General features: G+C 31.1%; 3 protein-coding genes across 3 annotated transcripts; all 3 read left to right on the forward strand.

Moving 5' to 3' along the window:
• Window positions 1-2,282: 2,282 nt before the first annotated feature.
• On the forward strand, window positions 2,283-2,829 carry LOC112452557 (zinc finger protein 782-like; the record flags this gene model as incomplete). Its single annotated transcript, XM_025012838.1, has 1 exon — window positions 2,283-2,829. A coding segment is annotated over one exon (288 nt), but the record flags the coding sequence as incomplete, so codon positions are not given.
• Window positions 2,830-6,821: 3,992 nt separating this feature from the next.
• On the forward strand, window positions 6,822-9,384 carry LOC112452540 (gastrula zinc finger protein xFG20-1-like). The gene is made up of 3 exons (XM_025012813.1): window positions 6,822-6,924; window positions 8,762-9,063; window positions 9,193-9,384. The coding sequence occupies exons 1-3, from the start codon at window positions 6,822-6,824 to the stop codon at window positions 9,382-9,384; spliced, it is 597 nt and encodes a 198-aa protein (XP_024868581.1).
• A 9,465-nt stretch (window positions 9,385-18,849) lies between these two features.
• LOC112452558 (zinc finger protein 90-like) lies at window positions 18,850-19,511 on the forward strand. The gene has a single exon (XM_025012839.1). It carries the CDS (start codon window positions 19,177-19,179, stop codon window positions 19,426-19,428), a length of 252 nt encoding a protein of 83 aa, XP_024868607.1. The 5' UTR covers window positions 18,850-19,176; the 3' UTR covers window positions 19,429-19,511.
• The last annotated feature ends 224 nt before the right edge of the window (window positions 19,512-19,735 follow it).

Raw genomic sequence — 19,735 nt, forward strand, 5'->3', positions numbered from 1 at the left:
TGAGTTAAGCTAAGGTTAAAGCGACGTTGGTGCAACCGGGCCTTACACTTACATTACTCGAGTTCATGTTTTTTTTTTTTAAATACCTGTCTATGCTTTTCATATGTAATATCTATGTATTTTACGTTATATGATTTGATTGATGATTGTTTATAATATCAAACGCGGCCTGCATAGTATTGCCGACTTTTGCTTTACATGCATACAACTTATTTACGAGCATTATATGTGTAAAGTCCCCCCATTATAAGATAGGCTCCTAATATGCGATAGCGAGGTCTCTGCTAAACTAATAGGTTCTATCTGTTGGTTCCATCATGAACTTATTGCCCTTGGAGTAAAACCTATTTAGTGGAAAATTCATTATTCGATCGTGCGTGCACTCGCCTACTACAGTTTTCAGTTCTACACATGAACTTTTGGCAATCACGCAAAATAGATGTGGTATCTCATAATAGGGGACTTTCCTCTATATTCTTTTTAATTTACTTTTGTGAGCAGTTTAAATCATATATAATTATCACCAATTGTGAGTGTATCATTAATAATCGTTGTGTTAGCGAGAATACTCGACAAATAATAAAGAAATAAATTTAATTATTCAGCCAGATAGATTTCGTTCACGTGGCGTGCTAAACTATTTTTATCGTCAATTTATCTTTCCCTATTATTTTATAACTTCTACGATATCTTGTTCATTTGTCATATGTGATTCGCGATTATTTAGTAAAATTGATTAATTTTACTTTATATCCACACAATATTCCAAATTTTCCATTTGAAATGATGATTTTATCTCACCAGTTTATTTCTCTCTATTAATTTTAATTGATTGTATGTGGTGGGTTGTATGGTTTTCAGGAAATCATTTCTTGTATGGAACATATTGTACAGGAACGTTTAATGTACATGTTTGTGTGAAATAAACAATTTTACTCCTTTTGTCGATGAAGAAATTATCGCATAAACTTGAAATATATATATATATATATATATATATTTTTTTTGTATTAAATTTCTTGTGTCACAAAACTTTCCATTATAAATTCAATAAATTTCTAAAACTATATATATATATATATATGTATAGTTTTAGATATATATTATAAAGAAATATATATCTCCATATATATCTACAATATATATACATATATGGGAAAATTGTGATAAAAAAAATTTAGTACAAAATAATAATTTCAAAATATCGTAAATTTGCATTTATATTTATATATAAGGCCAATTCCTTTTAGTGACACAAGTCGACACAAGTGTCGTTCTGTCTTTGTCATTCATTGAATGCCAAGAAGGATAGAATGATGTTTGTGTCGACTTGTGTCACTAAAAGGAATTGGCCCATAATTGTTTCATGTCGCGTAAAGTGAATTACATCAGAAAATAATATGTGAAACTAACACATATATATATATATGTTACAAATAAACCGAATATCCTTATACATGCAATATCTTTTTTAAGCAGATATTTATTCATCATATTAACTGATTTACGTTATAACTTCCTGTTCTTATCGTACTGACATGTTTTTCGTATTCTGTATTTTCAGGTCGAAGGCAGTGTAATTGTGGACGTCGTTTCAAGAGAGATTTTTCTCTCTACTGTCATCTACAACACGAATGCGGATCGAAATATCATTGTGGATATTGCTCATTTGAATCATCAAAATTGCGTGACTGGTACAGCCACGTAAAAAGAGTGCACGGCCATGAAATAAAAATGAGCAATGATTAACAATATTCACCAAAATTGTTATTAAATCAAAACTATTTTTTTTGTTTCTTTTTCATTATTTACCGAAATTGTTATTAAATCAAAACCATTTTTTTTTGTTTACTGCTCAAATGTAAAATGTAACATTTTGGAATACGTCTCGTATATTTCACATGTGTTTCAGAATTTGCTTGCCTTAAAATAGCATTTACAATAATATTTCTTCATTTAAAAATAAACTTTTTATGTACAAGATATTTTCTCTTATACCAGCTATTATCTAAACAAATCAAATATCCTACAACCGTCTTCAATTGAGGCTTTTTGCTTTTGAATGTCAATTTCTATTAGTAATACGACGATGTGCGAACTATTTTTATATATGTTTCAAATAAATAAAGTGTGATCTCATGCATCTATTGAATTACTTTATATTAACAATTCTTTAATAGTGCAGCAGCTTCCCGTATGATCTCTCGATTTTAAAAGTAAAATCTTCGAATAATAGATTCTTCATCCCAATTACTTTGCGCTTGTAAGATATCTAATGGTTATTCTCACGCGCATGGACCTATTTGATTGTAGGCCGCCAGCGTCGTCATCATCATCATCATGATCAGGATAAAAACAAGCCCTTCAGTTGCAACCGCTGCGGCAGAAAATACAAATGGAAGACGTCTTTACATTGCCATCAAAGGGACGAATGCGGCAAGGAGCCGCAGTACAAGTGCTACTATTGCCATTACAAGACGAAAATACGATCGAATTGGATTCGTCATGAGAAAACTCACACAAATCCTAAACGCGGGCGCAAACTGTCTAAGATTTTAATAGCGTTGTAAATAATGTTTTCAATTGGAAAAAAATATAAAAAATGGGTCCAGTTTTATAATCACTGAAAAATTTCAATCACATTTTAATTGTATTTCAATTGTAAAAACAACAACGATGTATGAAAAATTAATTGTTAGAGATAGATTTTTTGTATATCATGAATGAGTAAACAGAAGACTTTAAATGTATCCACAATCTAAATAGCTTTAGAAAATTTAAAGTTAGCAATAATACAATAATACACCCACACACAAGATTAAGTTTTACAAAAATTGTATGAAAATTCCTTGTTTTTTAAAGACAAAATATCTCTAATTGTAAGTCTATTGATTTTCGTTCCTTAATTTTTATAGATTTTTAGAGCATAGGCACGTTAATTCTTTTCGAGTTTTCAATTATTTAAAATTTTTTTAAGCAAAATTTTGTTAATAAAAATTATTTAGCTTTTTGTTTGCATAATTTATCACATTTTTTTATTTACTCATTTTAAGTGATTAGTTATTCAATATTATACAGTTTTATATCTGTGTAACAGATGGACATACAATACCTATTATTTTGTATAGATATAAAATTGAAAAAAATTATTACACAACCGTAATTTTTTAATTTATCCAGGATAGATACATATATACGCGAAAATGAACAATAATTCTCGTTGAGAGCAATTATGCACAACAATACTTAAATTATCAAGCTTATACAATATAAAACATTAATCTGAAATATATACACATTTAATATGTAGAGAGTGTAGAAACTTAACAATCTTGGCCAAAGATTTAAGTAATTATTAACTATTTAAGCTACACAGAAGTATATGTGTTATATTATAAGCCGATGATTCTCCGATACAATTTTTAGTCATTTTTTATGCTTATTGTTTATACTAGATTTTCGTAAACTCCTAAATTTAAGAATGTTAGAATAATATATGTTCTAGTACCTACGCATTACACGTTACCTCAAAATTAATATGAGTTATTTTCTTGTCATAATATTAATATCCTGAATATTTTACGAGATATAGCCTATGCATCAATTATTATGAAGTTTAATGACTCATTATCATATGTCTGTTAATATTGATGTTTTAGGATAACGACTTAGGCTGCGTTCGTCCTGACGCTTTTAGAGTGATGCCCACAGCGCTGAAAGCGTCAAGACGAACCCAGGCTTTAGTAAAGCGATTACTTTACTTTTCCCGAAAATTATTAAGTAATTAAGAAAGAACATTATGCTAAGCTCACAGATGTCTATACTTAATTAGATCGCTAACTTCTTTGTTTTGGCTATGGAAAAACTGTGATCGGCTGGCAGTTATATTACCTATAACTTAATGGCGGCAGTACGTGTGTGTGTGTGTATGTGATACCCGGGGGACATGTGTTAGTGATCACATACGCACTAACACACCGCTTTAGTTGTAGGTAACGCGGAAATCCCGCCGACACACTTTTTTTGACGAAGTTAGTGATGTAGGTAAGTATAGACATCTGTGGCTAGGCCATGAGTTCAACGTGCTCATAGTAACATGTACAAATACATAAATCATTGTCTGATTTATACATGATAATTTGGTTTGTTATTCATAAACGATTTTTAGGAAGCTGAATTGTACTTATACTTATATTTTCTAAATATATCTTTTAGAAAAATGGCAGAGAAAAGTTATTGGCTTGTATTATAATGTAGGTTAATATCGTATGTATTTGAAAGAAAAATTACCTTTCGAAAAATTAAATATAAAACATTTAAAAACTAAGATTGATGTTAAAATTGAGATTGGTTTTTTTGCAATATGTTTGTAAGTTATAATTTCATAAATCAAAATTTAATATAGTGTAGGATTTAAAAATATATAGCTATTAAAACCGCACAATAATATTAAAATAAATTTAGTTAAATATATCTGTGATTTGGAGTAACCAACATTTTCTTTATCAGGTAACTTATCATGATATTAATAAAGACTGTAAGATTAAGGCAGATCACAAAGTAATTCGATTTCGTTGTTACGATATTCGAATGCAAAAATATATCTTGATCGGTTACATTTCTTTTTATTGTGATGGTAAAAATAAAAAGAGATATCTGTGTATGCAAATATAAAAATTTGACAACAATATTTATTATCTTACTTCTTGTTTAATGAAACTATTATATTTTTCTATTATTAATTTTTATTTATATCTCTCCTTTTTACTCCCTCCAGAAATTCTTGAAAATAAAATATACGATAAGCTATATCTTAAAAATTATGAGAAATTATAAAAAAAATTTTGTAAAAATGCGTAGCACAAATTTGTTTCAAAAACGTTCGTAATCTTTACTTTATTCTATATCTATATTGCAAAATTGTTCCCTCGATTTTATGCAAACTTTCAGTATTTGTTCTATTTGATATTTGTCACAGAAATGTTAATTGTGATGTGATATCTTTACTAAAACTTGGTGACTTTAATTTCCGCTTCGTTGATTTACAGATTTAAAAAAATTAAAACAATTAATGAAATTATTAACAACTTTCTTACAATATCTATTTGTATCGCTGTTATACGACATAGTTATATATTTCTTTGTTTATTTTTTAGATAAACTTAAACTTTATCTGTAGTTTTTTTTCTATACAGCGTTGATTTCTGTACCAGATTTCTGTATGGATGCGATTTAATCGCGATCATAGATTGCGACATATAATGCATCTATGCGCTTTAATGACAACTAAGGAGCAGTTCTTTTTCGTCGTGCTGCACATAAGTCTTTGGTAAGTAGGAGAAAACGCGAGTGTGTAACTGATCTGATCGATCGATTACTTTTTTTTCAGGTGATGCCAGGCATGCCAGCGGAAAACCGGCCTGGTGCAGAGTGAATTTACATCAACAAATCTGTCTGACAATGAGATCTACGCAACGACTACGACAATGCGGTCGAAGTTGTGCGCAGCTTTTATATACGTTTTGAAGAAATCATATATGACTGACTATACCTGTATATAATTTTAAAGTTAAGACTTGTAATTAAGTAAATACTTTGTCCTATGTTGTTTTTTAAGATTAAATAAATATAAAATGTATTAAACTGCACGCAATTATATATTACGATCTTATAGTAAATTTTAGTAATACGGTGCGGCATTGTCAAGATAAAACATTTTGTAAATAATATACACGACTAAGAAACGCACGATTAAGAAAAGTGCGTGTTAACCCGATGATGATCAATATGGTGATTTCGCTTCTAAAAATTTTTGTGGTTAAAACATGGTGGAGGATTTCATAATAGCTTTATAACCATTTATATTTTTTATATTATCGTGAATATGTTTTCCCAGTCCTTTCCGATATTTTGATACGTACACTGAGAAAAAAAATTTTTGCATTTTAGTAAATATTAGTTTGCATACAACTGTGGGTCCATTTATTAAAATAAAGAAATTTTTCGTTTTTATTAGTCTATATATATTTTTCTTAGTGCATACACATATACTAATAAAAAGGACAATTCTCTTCATTTTAGTAAGTGGAGTCACAGAGAGAGTTGTATGCAAACTAATATTTACTATAAAATGTAGAAAATTTTTTTCTCAGTGTATATTATTGTGTTCTAGATAAAATTTTATATCATAAAAAAAGGAGATAAAAATTATTCAATAAAAGGAATGAAAATAACAAGAAAATGTTTAAATTCCGAATTATCTTATTTTTTATTATAATATAAATATTAATTTATTTTATTCCATGGAAATATCTTGCACAATTAATAATTAGTATCCATTAGTATCTATTACAGTGATGTATTAAGAACCATTATATTGATAATGTAAAATGCTAAACTAATGACTTATATATTTATGCAAAATTTTTGTTAATAGTAGATTTTTATCCTGTTTAACATATCTTATATCTGTATAATACAACAATATTCGTTGTTTGCTTATTGCGCGAATATGTATAATGCGAAAATTTTTGTTACGAGTGTTCCTTCTTTCCCAGCATTTCAAATTTTTAGTTGAGAGCATCTCAACATTGTGTTACCTAATTAATACAGAACCTCGTTTAGTTATCAGGTGATGGCATACTCATTGACTGATGAACGTTTTAGCGAATTAATGTGTGTTAATACTGAACGTTATTCATTCTACATGTTATGACTTTCACAACCAAGTTTTTTTACCTGAGTCTGAATCAGTCAAACGATTTCCGCGATTTATTTGATTGCCATTAATCTCTTTGTCGTTTTCAGTTATCAAGTATACAATGACTGGCAAATCGATGTCTCAGAAATCGTTCGTCTGCGAACTCTGTGGTAAAAGCTACGTTTGGAAGATCTCTCTGACTCGACATATACGAGAAGAATGTGGTAAACCGCCGCAATTCAGATGCAAGTACTGTGGAAAGCTATTTAAGCAACGCAGCAGCTTTCAACGGCACTCGAAGAGGAAGCACGTCACCTACCAGAAGATATAGCGATCTCCGCGAAAACATACAAAGAAAATAAAGCTCGAAAAGTCAAGATCAATCGATTGAGATGAAACGGAAAATTGTTATCAACAGTTACGCTGGATGTGGCGATCAAGAGAAAATATTTTTCTTGAAATGATCTCTTCTAAAGAAGATAAAAAGAAAGGCTATGAAGAAAAAGTACACAACATCGAAGATGGGAAAAAAGTTTATATCGAAAAGAAGTCTCACATATTATTTATTCTCTTTAAGTACATAAAGAAGAAAATAAGAGAAAACACTTTTTTGTGTATTTATCAAAATAAATGATCAATTATTCTTATAGACTCAAAAACTTCAAGTATTAAGTGTTAATTTTATTCTTACTTACTTTTATTTTTATAAAATTGTTTAAAATAACTGAGTTTAATTATATTTAGTTGAGCGTTATCATTCCTTTTCCTTTTTTGTTTAATTTGTTACAGATTTTATAGAATATTTTTATCATCACCATAAAAGAAATATACAACAATACATCGAATTAATCTTTTTAATAATCGAATTCTTACTCGCTCTCAATGTTTCTCATATGGATCCTTGAACCATTAAGCTATAATAAAAATACCTACATTTGTTACCTAAATTCGCTTTATGTCACCTGCAAATCAGTTAATAACTCGGAAGATTGGTCGTGGAGATATTCGAACAGTTCTTATCAAAGAATATAAGAATCATTGTCATTTGTTGGTTCTTTGTTCATATCTTTGTTTATGTTTTGAGTTTTGTCTTTCCTAAAAAGAACTTTCCTGAAGTCACGATAAAGTCACGGGACTCATTGTGATTCTCAAGATGCATTTTTCAAGCATCGTGAAGCGATGCTCTGAAGAGGAAAAAGTTATAAGTTTCGAAGATTTCGATTTGAAGAATTAGGTACTTCCACGTAGTTTTTGTCCGATTATTTCTTAATGTCTAATAACTGGCTCTCGTATTATTGTGCTTTTTTAACTGATTCGCAATTTTTTCATGTGCTTCACAGGCGAAAAGGAAATTGCAGACAAAGAAACGATATCAAACCCGACAGTTCGCGTTCATAAATGTCTTACAGAAGCAGTATCTATAAGAATCTTCTTATAGATGCTGCTTCTGCAAGACAATTTACGCAACTTCTATCCTGCGTTTACGTAAAAAATAAATCTCGACCATCATTCTCCCGGAAAGATCATCAACGATATCTGATCTACTTCTTCATTTTTTCAGACTGGATCGTAAAATATGCTTCCATGACATAAATCATAGATTTATTTTATGAAAATTGCAGGTCACATTTGTATCAACAAAGATATTTGAAAAAAGACTTGTAAATAAAGGCATGATGGATAAAGCAACATTTCAGTCATAATATTATACCATTTATTTCCTCTGCCACTTGAAGATTAACAGGGATGCCGGCGAGACAGAAATTCTACATAGGAAAACATCTGGAAGACTAACTTTAATTTTACCAATTAATTATCTCTTTTATTAATGCAATTTTCAGTAATGTCGTAATACGCGTATGGAGAATTAACAGTACTAACGCCGCGGAATATAGAAACCTTCCGATAGTTTTCACATATTAATTTACATTCATAGTGATTCTACCGCGGGCTTCGAAGAGATTCATCCATGCTTTTAAAGCTCACGCACGCTTCCTTTTCCGTTTCGCTTCGTCAAGACTAAACCTGATAACTTATTCGTTTCCGTTCTATAAATTTCAGCCAAGCCGTTCCCTTGCCACAATTGCAAAAGGAGCTACAAGAACAAGGGAAGTCTGAAACGCCATTTGGAAGTCGAGTGCAACAAGCCTCCGAAACACTATTGCATACCCTGCGCAAAGGGTTTTAAGCAGAAATGCAACTACCAACGTCACGCTGAAACCGTCCATGGCAAGATTTCCTCTCGCGGGAATCGCGTCGCCGGCGTCGCATTACCAAAGAGCAGCTGGAAACACAACCCTCATATGTATTCGGAACTTGGGCCGCCGTGTTACTTCGAGGACAAGGCACCACCCGTGGCAATCGTGAGCGCCCACACACACTCACACTCTCTTACTCGCAACCGCCACCCGGACTCGCATAAAAAGCGAAAGCTCAGTTCACAGAGAAATTACCCGTTTATTGACAATTTGTCTACAGATTCGACACCGCAGGCAAATATGTTCGAAAGCTCGGGACCGAATAAAAAGCGAAAGCTCAGTTCACAGAGAAATTACCCGTTTATTGACAATTTGTCTACAGATTCGACACCGCAGGCAAATACGTTCGAAAGCTCGGGACCGAATCTCCATGGCGTTATTTGTGAACAGCAGCTCATTGTCATGGAACGCTTCGCGACACGATGATTCGGTATGGAGCGTCGGCGTAACAGCTGCTCCTGAAGATGAGCGAGCAACTCTGAAGATTTTCTATCTAGATATAGATAGTCCTTGCTATTTGACAGAGAGGGTCCACTACACTAAAAAAAAAAAAAAATACTTAGATCCAAGAAAATATTTTTTCACATAGTACTAATGGCTTATTTACTTAATATAATCACATATCTATTTAGAATTAGATATCTTTACTTAAATTAAATAGAGGTCGGTAAGGAGAGAATATTTAGCCTGGCATATGCGGACGATGTGGTGATTATAGCGAAGAAAGAAGCTATGGAGGATATGATGGCCTCTCTAAAAAAGTATTTGAAACGAAAAGATCTAATTTTGAATAATGAAAAATAAAAAATCCTGGTGTTTGAGAGAGGGAGAGGAAAAAGGAAGCGAAGAACTTGGAGATGGGGCGATAAACGAATTAGTTAAGAAGGGAGGGTTCGCGATGCGTCAGATTTGGGGATTTGGAGAGAGAAATTTTAGTAATAGTTTTAAGAAGAGAATGTGGCTGTTTGAAAGGCTAGTCGAGAGTCTGATATCTTATGGTGCTGAAATTTGGGGTATGAAGGAATGGAAAGGTATAGAGAATTTACAAATTAAATATATTAAATGGGTGTTAGGGCTGGATACTTGGACGTTGAACTATATTATTTATGCGGAAACTATGAGAGACAAACTCCTTTTAAAGACCGTTTGTAGGGCTCTAAACTTTGAAGACAAAATTGAGACCGGATGCATTACACTGTTAAAAGAATGCTTGAAAGAGAAAAACGATAAAAACTGTAGAATAAAGAGGCGCGATCACAAGAAAAAAATTATTGATGGAACCCGGGTATAGTTCAGCGGGAATAATTGAATTAAAAAGCAGAGGATTAAACGTAAGTAGAGAAATAGTTAGGAAGTTGCGAGATATGATTAATCAGAAAATATTCAATGATATTCAAAAGTCGAAATATAATGTAAGATACAAATTGATATGTAAATTTAAATTACCGAGATATCTCAGCGTGAGCAGAGAGAAAGGCGTGCAAAGGATGGTATAGCGAGAGTAAGATGTGGGAACGCAGAGGAATGTAATAAATATTGGCTGAATGAGGAGGCGAGAAAGTGTGTTTTCTGTAAGGAAAAATTAGGGAACCTGGAACTTTTTCTAAAAGACTGTACTAAATTTGAGAAATCAAACCTGGAAATCAGAGAAATAACGGATGGAACTTGTAAACCTGAAAGCGTAGATTGGAGAAAGAAAAGAAAAGCGTCCTATTAAGGGATATTAAATGAAAATTTAGAATGGCGTGCGTGCCGGTGAACTGCGTTAAATTGGAGCGGCGTTATTGTTGTTGATGTAGGTCCATTTCATGGCCATATAAGCTGAAATAAAACTTATTTATCTATCTATCTATCTATCTATCTTGTGGTCACAAGATGCCACAAGACATTTACTTAAATTAAGTAAAAATATCTAATTCTAAATAATTATGTGATTATATTAAGTAAATAAGCCATTGGTACTATGTGAAAAAATATTTTCTTGGATCTAAGTATTTTTTTTTTTTTCAGTGTAGAAGAAAATATAATCGTCTGGAAGATGTATTGTATCTTGCGTTAAATTGCGGACTGATTAGAGTCTAACAATAAATAATTATGTAGAACTTCAAGGGAACTATAAAGCGTTCCGCTATTTTAAAAGTATATACGAGATTTAAGAATATAATGATTTGAATTATTACTGGCCATATTTTATAGTGATTGTGATGTAGTAACTTTTTGTGCTTTACTTCGATCCATTGCATATATAAATATCGAAAAATATTGATGAGAAATTAAATACTGAAGAATATGTAAAATTTCTGATTGACTGTTGATTGTTTGTTTCATTATATTGAAAACTATATTTTGTAAAGACTGCGGAATAAGTAATTGGGTATCTTCTTTTTTTGAATTGACGCGACGGCTCAAGAGATGTCGTAAATAGACTGCGAGTTGAAGACATTTCGATATAATTTGTTAAGATAGAAATAACGTTGAAGATGTAAGAAGAATATTGATAACGCACATTGAAGAATAAATATATGCGTGCGGCTGTAGGAAGAATGCGGTTACAATCGACACTTTTCGCGAAGAGCTTTTAAGCGTAGAAGAGTGACTAAAATTAACCATTTTCGATATAATTTGTTAAGATATAGAAATAACGTTGAAGATGTAAGAAGAATATTAATAACGCACATTGAAGAATAAATATATGCGTGCGGCTGTAGGAAGAATGCGGTTACAATCGACACTTTTCGCGAAGAGCTTTTAAGCGTAGGAGAGTGACTAATTAACCATCAGCTTCCGTCGAGATCGAGAATGGTACTTCGCGAAATTCATAGTTTTTGCCCTATTATGCTATTGCATTCATTAGTTTATAATTAGCATTTCCTTTCCTGCATACAGTGGCAGATCTATTGGTGACCTAAGCTTCGTAGCTTCACAATATCAAGATACGCGATATGTATTGATATGAATCTATTACCTAAAATATTTCAATTTTTTTATCTTGAAAATGTATGTCTCAATTATTTTAGTAAATAAAAAAATTATGTTAGTTAAAATACAATTTACATTATTTCTTTTATCTATTATCTACTATATGTATCTATTTATGGAAAAAATTAATTTTTCTTATTAAGTTTATATAAATATATATATATTTATATAAACAGAATCTTTTTTAAAAAAGAGTTTTCTATAAATATTAGTTTCGATCAAAGATATAAATCCGCCACTGCTATAATATAAGACATTAGTTTATTCGTTGATTGAATATAAGGTTGCATAATAAATACACTGTAATCTTACTGGTAGAGGGTTTTTGTAATTGAATTGGTCATATAAAAAGATATTGGGATATGCTAGCATATAAAAATATTGTATTCCTCCTATGAGGATTATATCACATGACTTTATTAATCGAAATGGGGATTTAGGTAATCGCAAATGAGCTAAGCTAATGATCTCGAGATCGACGGCTGCATCGCTGGAAGATCTCTATTCGCTAAATTCGATTTTGCGGTCGAGAAAATTCTGTGATAAGTTGACTAATTCTTGTAATTTGGACGTTAAATGAAAGATACATCGAGGCCTTAGTTATACGAGACCCCGTTTACGGTGTTTTATTGTAGTTTATTATAATTTTGTTATAATTGTTAGTCCATGTGTGTGTACGTGATAATAAAATTATAATAAAATTATATTATATGCGTATTATAAATCAATACGCGCAGTTGAATAATTGAAGGTTTCACATCCTATAACGAGTGTTTTGTAAATAAGATGATTTGCAAACGAGAACATTGCCTGAAGATACGACTACGAAAACTTGGAAGATCAATGTGTTCGAGAAACACATAATCATCATCGAAACTAACAAAATCAAAGTGTCACATGCTTAAAATATATATTTTTTTTCAATATTATGATTAAGACAATACTACAAGAGTGTTTTACATGAAACGATAGACAAATATTTTCCGAGATCTAAGCCTTTTATTATATTTCATTAAGTAAAAAGTTCTTCGGTTTGCTAAACGCGCTTTTTCTATGAATTGTCGAGACTAATCACTGTCAGTCATAAGCATTTTTGAATCCAAGTAGTTTGATTGAATGAGACCAATTAAAGATAAGTTAATGACTCAAACTCAACTGATCCGCATAAATAACGCATCGCGAAGATCACGACCAGTTCATATCTGCTGAATGCTGAAGGTATATCGTGCGCATTAATCAAAGTTCAAATTTTGCTTTCAGGTAAAAAGAACCGGTTGCCGCGGAATGCGTTTACTTACTCCGTACAGTCCAAACCGTACCCCTGCCCTAGGTGCAAAAAGAGAGGTTACACCAACAAGAGCACCTTAAATCGTCACCTGCGAGAGGAATGCGGCCAGCCGCCGCAATTGTGCCCCTACTGCAAGAAGCCGATTCATCAACGATCCAACTTCAAACGTCACATACGGAAGGTTCACCCTGGATACCCAGTGTGATTTTGATTAATTCACTGATCGACCGGCCGCGCAATGCGCGATCAAGGCTTTTTGATCGTTATATAAAATAAATTAGCCCTTTTAAATTACTCATTTTTAGATAGTTTTAATTTATCTTAGATATTTTTAATCCATTTTATTTGTTATGGTTTATATTTTGACAACAATTCAGTCAAATGTTAAGGAAATATTTATAGTATTCTTTTTTGCTTCCTCATACAGGAAGCTTTGTTTTCGTAAATTCGTATATGAACCTTTGATTGCGTATATAAAGTTGGCTTTAATCAACCAAATTTAAAAGAATTATATATAAAATAAAGGTAGAAGAAACCAAAGAAAAGATTGTTTTTTTAGTTTTTAATGTCAATATGTTCAAAGTGTTTTAAAACGTCGAATTTGAAATAGTGTTAAAGACTGTCTAAATGTTCGACGATTTTTAAATAATATTTTTGAAACATTTCGACATGTAGAAAAATTAAAATTATTGAAGTTTTCATGCGGAAATCTTTAATTTATTTTGATAAAAAGACGCAGAGATATCTAAAATCTCAGAGAGTTCTCTTATAAAATTGTTGAATACTATAAATCTTAATTAGTTCTGAAATGTATATTTAAAAAAATGTACTTGGCGTTTTTTCGTACAAAGATGCATCAAATGTTAGACACTCATAAGCATTCAGAGGCAGCATTAGGTGAAGTCACCGAGAAATGTTAATTGTTGTATAGAATTTATTCTCGGAAAACAAATTTGTCTGCCTTTACTTATAATTGGTTATTCATTTATTCTGCAATTACTGGATTAAGTTTAGAATATTGAACATCAACGTTAGTATCGAAAACGTTCGTAAATTGACACTCGAAGAGTAATATGACGTACACAGCTTATGATAGTAATAATGATAATAATAACAATAATAACTTTCTGTACCATCGTAAAAATTTCCCGTTCAATTTATCTGTGTGAATGTTAAGCTCTCGAAGCCCTTTATATAGCCGCTTCATAATCGATATAGTGCACAAGTGTGGGAATATTTAATTTTTTTATCGTTACACTGTTTTTGTTCAGACATAACTGCGTAATAATCTTGAACTTAATGTTGCTAATAATGAAGTGAGGGAGTAATTTCTAATTGTAACGGACTATTCGTGTTGCTTACATATATAATATTGTTATTTTTGTATAAAAGAAAAAGAAAATAAAAACACAAGCGTTGTTTATAATGAGCAATTTGTACTCATTAATTCATAATGCCTCACGATGATCAATATCCTTTTTTATTATAATACATTTTTATTATACATCCGTTATGACACCAAAAAAGAATTTTCATGTACAATTTACCATATTTCAAATATTGAACTAATATGGGCTGCATTCGAGGAGCGCGTTATTAGCGCTATTGCGCTAATTCATTCTATCTTCATCGCTCATTAAATGTAAAACAAGGATAGAATAAGCAAATAGCGCTAATAGCGCGCCCCCCGAATGCAGCCATGTTATCACTGATTTAACGTGTTATCTATCACGTGATGATACATTTGTTTCATGTATTGTATTTCAGATTGTTAAATTGCATAACGTTTCTTTTGTATAACATGTACCTATTTTTTAGAACTTATCGATATAATATTAATTATACATAAATAGTTAACGCGCAAGGTTGATTAATATTATAGACAGTTAACCCTAGCTAGCCACACTTATTTTCGAGTCCTTAATTCGCCACATCGGTCCGTGAGATCACCCGATTTTGTCGCATTGTCACTTTTATTCCAATTAATATTTTTAAGCTTGTACTATATAGAAATTGGAAATACAGACTTTGAATTAGATGTTTATGATAATATCAGGTCAAGAAAATGATTTTAATTTAAATTGAACTTATTTAGGAAACTAGAAAATTATGTTATTATGTGAAAACTAGAAAACCGAAAAACGTTCAGCGGTTCACTGGACCGGAGTGTGGCGAGCTAGACTTAACATTCAATCATGTGGCACCAAATTGTTTTTACGTTTAACATTTAATTAATTTCGATTATCAATTCTTACCATTTTTTCGATATAGCGCTTAATTTAATCTTTTAAGCATTTTTTTATACACGACGAATTATTATCCGCACATTTGTTACTTCCCTAAAGTAAGATAATCCGAAAAGAAACATATCTGTGAAAGAATAAAGTTATGATTTCAGCGAAACAATATATCAATATTGTAATGGCATATGCTATACACACTTTAATATTGCATTAATATTGTATCATGTCTATTAAATTATTAAGCTATATTTTTTCTACCTACGACAAGTAAAATTTTTATCATATACATTTACAAACAAATATTTTATTGCCATATTTTGATTTATTTTATTTTTTTCAAAAATAAATATATGAAAATATCTTTTTCACTGAGTTTATTATTACCATTAACCCTTAATCTAACGCCCCGCTAATCTATTGGATCTATTTTTGGGTGTAACTTTGCCGAGAGATAAGGAAAAAAAAACTGTTTTAATTCAGGTGTACTTTAGTGTTCAGTTATATTCTCAACTAAGTCCTCTAGTTTCTTTGCAGAGTGGAATCTCAACTAAAGATAATCCTTTAGGAAGATATGCAAATAATGTGCTACCAACCTATGGATTGTCAATTCATGATTTGATTGACGTAAGTTTTATTTAAATGAGGAACAATTCGATAATTTAACGAGAAAGGCTTTATTACGTGCTTGTAAACTAGAACTACCTAAACACGAAACGCATTCTATTATAAATAATTCAGAATTATTAGTCATATTTATCTAACGTTTTAGAAAAATAAAGTGGTAATATTCACTGATATTCACGTAGTGTATCGAACGTCCCTGTAACTGTACTATTGCACTATTGAAAAACTTCCCTTTTTAATTACTTCGATTATTTTAATTTATCTAACTTATATTTGTCCTAGCATGTGTTAACATATTATGACGAATCGATCACTTCTGAAAAGATGCGAGTTAATGAAATTAAAATTGCAACTGCTTCAGAAATTAAGAAGTATCTTCACGCAACTTTATCTTCTAGACTTCGATTATCGAAATCTTCGATTATCAAAATTTTTACGATCCGCGCATATAAACTATTACAACACAGAACTTGTTACACTAGAGATAGTCGACAATGTCGAATTAAAATTATCGTCGACATTTAAATTGCAATTAAAGCTATAATATTTAGAAAAAAAAAGGATATGGCAAAGGCTAAGATACGATGATTTTCTGCTAGTTGGCTTTCGCCAATTATCTTTCAAAATGATCGATTCGATTAAATTGGCATTACTTATTGCGATGTGAGTCAAGTGCAAAAGTTAAAAGAGACCGTCGGCGAAATTTATCTCACCTCTCGGGCTTTTTGCGATCTGTTTCAGAATCCAAGAGGGAACATTGCCGCGTCAACTACGATCGGCCGTTCACGTGTTACAAGTGCGGCAAGCGTTATACGTGGACGGACTCCTTGACGAGGCATCTACGCGAGGGATGCGGCGTCTTGCCGAAACACATTTGCACGGTTTGCGGCAGGAAATTTCGGCGCAAGGATTATCTGCTACGCCATGAGAACAACGTTCACAAATAAGAAAATTCATCCCCCTACAAATAGAATCCGTCATTCACAAAAATCAAGCCTATATTCTCGAAGAAATACGATTACTGCGACCTGACCGATATAAACCGCCCACCATGTTCTTGAGTATCACCATATTGTTTGAGTATCCGAGTATACAAATGCAAATTACTTGTAAGATGTAAGAAAACGACTGATTTCCGCGATGAAGTGAAAAAGGAAGATTATCTCATATTGTACACATTTTCAGGATTTATGTATCATGTTATGAGCGTTTCAAAAGAATATTTCTGAATGATCATTTTTTATCGAACGATTTTATTTTAATATAGTCGAATCATCGAAATGAAAAAACAGGACGGTATAGTTTAATTAATCGAAAACGATTACACATATTCTCTTTGAAGGAGATATTATTGTGAATAATGATCTGCTTAAGAAAAGTGATTATAAATATTATGTAGAAAATGCATATTTTCATAAAATAAATAATTCGCATTAATAATTTTTACTGATCATTATGTGTTAGAAAATGTGGTAGCATCTCTTCCAAAATTTATTATAGCTAAGTTTAACAAGCTGGTAATATTATTTTTTCTTGGCAATCTTTTTCATAACATTTTTATCTTAAATATACTCTTTTCTAAAAGTGTTCAGTTTTATGAAAACTCATTCTAACTACTGATTTTATAAAACACTTTTTATAGATGTCTATATATAGACACGATATATATGTATATATTCTTTTAAATAAATAAATATATATATATATCGTTTATTAAAAGAAAATAGACCCGACAATCTATATATTTAAGATGAAAAAGTAACAGAATTTTCACCGAAAAATTGAAACTATATATAAGCTATGCGAAAGTTTTTTAGTTTAAAATATCAGAGCAGCAATGCTTTGAAAAATGATAATTTATAATGATTTTTATGAATATGAACAATCATAACAGCGAGTATACTTAAATGGAAAAACACGAGACAATGAATATAGAATTATAACTTTTTATCGCCGGTGTACGTACAATGGCATGTAGAATTACATAGATGTGTAATTGTCTAGGATATCAGCCAGGCTTTTTCGTACCTGTGTATAATTTATCACTTATCACTTTCTACAAAATGTCCCCGACAAGGCACATGTATCATGACAAAAAAGTTTACTTACAGAAAGTCGTATTCGCGTAAGTATTCTGTATACGCGGAATGCAATGTAAGGATGAAATACGAGGCGTGATAAAAATTCACAAATTTTACAGGGAAAAGTATTTAACAGATAAGATTGATACGTAGGTTAATATGGTATAATTCAAAAATAATGGAGCGAATGCGGGATGTAAGGATTAAGTGTGCGATTCACTTGAAAAAAGTAGACAAGCAATATTATAACGTAGATTGTAACGAGTCTGTGGTACAAATATTATTGTAACATAGACTCCAACAAGTCTATGATATAAGCAATATTGTAAAATAGATTGTAACGATATGTAAGCTGTAGACGTTTATCTCATGATAATCGTTTTACGACTATTAAAGTGACAACGTGGCAATGAATTATATTATTGTACAAGGCAACACATAAAATGTAAAATACTGAAAGTTTTCTAAACGAAAATCTAAACTTCTTCAGAATCACAATGTAAAAAAAATATAGCATTGGTACATTTTCTGATCTGCATTTTTTAAATAACATCACTGTTCCCGTAATTTAATGGAAACAATTTTGGTTTCGTTCGTTGTATTTTCTTTATTATATAATACTTATGAAAATAAAGATATACTTAAATTACCATTTTTTTTAAATAAATGGATTTTTAAGTAAGATAAATTTTTGTAAGAAGAACGGTAAGTGTACGGGTATCTCCACAGTTTAAGAGATAACATTAATAATTATGTAGGAAAAGGAATTAAAATAATAGTATTTGACTATCTGTGACATAGGTATTTAAGAGAAATAAAGAACGATCGATACACACTTACATGTCGATGTCTGACACATATAAATTAGCAAGTGTAATCGATTATTTGTTATCTAAAACGGCAAGATAATTATACACTTTATTCCACGGATGCGTCAATAGGTATTCGAATGCATTAACACGTCATTCATTGTTTTTTTCCAGATCTATCGCCGCACATCACGATGGACTATTACAAGAGACTGGGCAGACACTGTTGCTCTAAATGTGGGAAAGAATACAAATGGATGCAGTCATTGGTCAGACACAAACGGGAGGAATGCGGAAAAGATCCACAGTACAGTTGCTCTATATGCGGTTCAAGAATTAGACATAAATGGATGTTGAAGAAGCACATGATCAACGTCCATCGCGTAGCCATCCCGAACGGCAAGAACATTTGGAACGATCGACAACAATCAAGAAAATCCATATAACAATATTGTAATCGTATACATAATCGATGAAATGTTCTTACGTCTGACTCTGCCCTTTATTGATTTACATTTTTTTATTCTGATTTTCAATATTTTAATTTTTTTTCTTTTATTTTCATATATAAATTGAATAGTTTGAAAAATATAATATATTAAATTTTTCAAGCAATTTTTTAAAATAAACAATGGATTTTCCATGCTTTTTTTCGAGAGGGATAGAAGAAATGTAAAGAATGTAAGAAAATTAATAAGAACAATTTTAAACATTATTATCTAGATTTTCCATGTCATTATCTGAATTTATTTA

Source organism: Temnothorax curvispinosus, unplaced genomic scaffold (assembly GCF_003070985.1).
Source record: "Temnothorax curvispinosus isolate PA1 unplaced genomic scaffold, ASM307098v1 QBEX01003445.1, whole genome shotgun sequence".
In the NCBI taxonomy this organism is placed as follows: Eukaryota; Metazoa; Arthropoda; class Insecta; order Hymenoptera; family Formicidae; genus Temnothorax; species Temnothorax curvispinosus.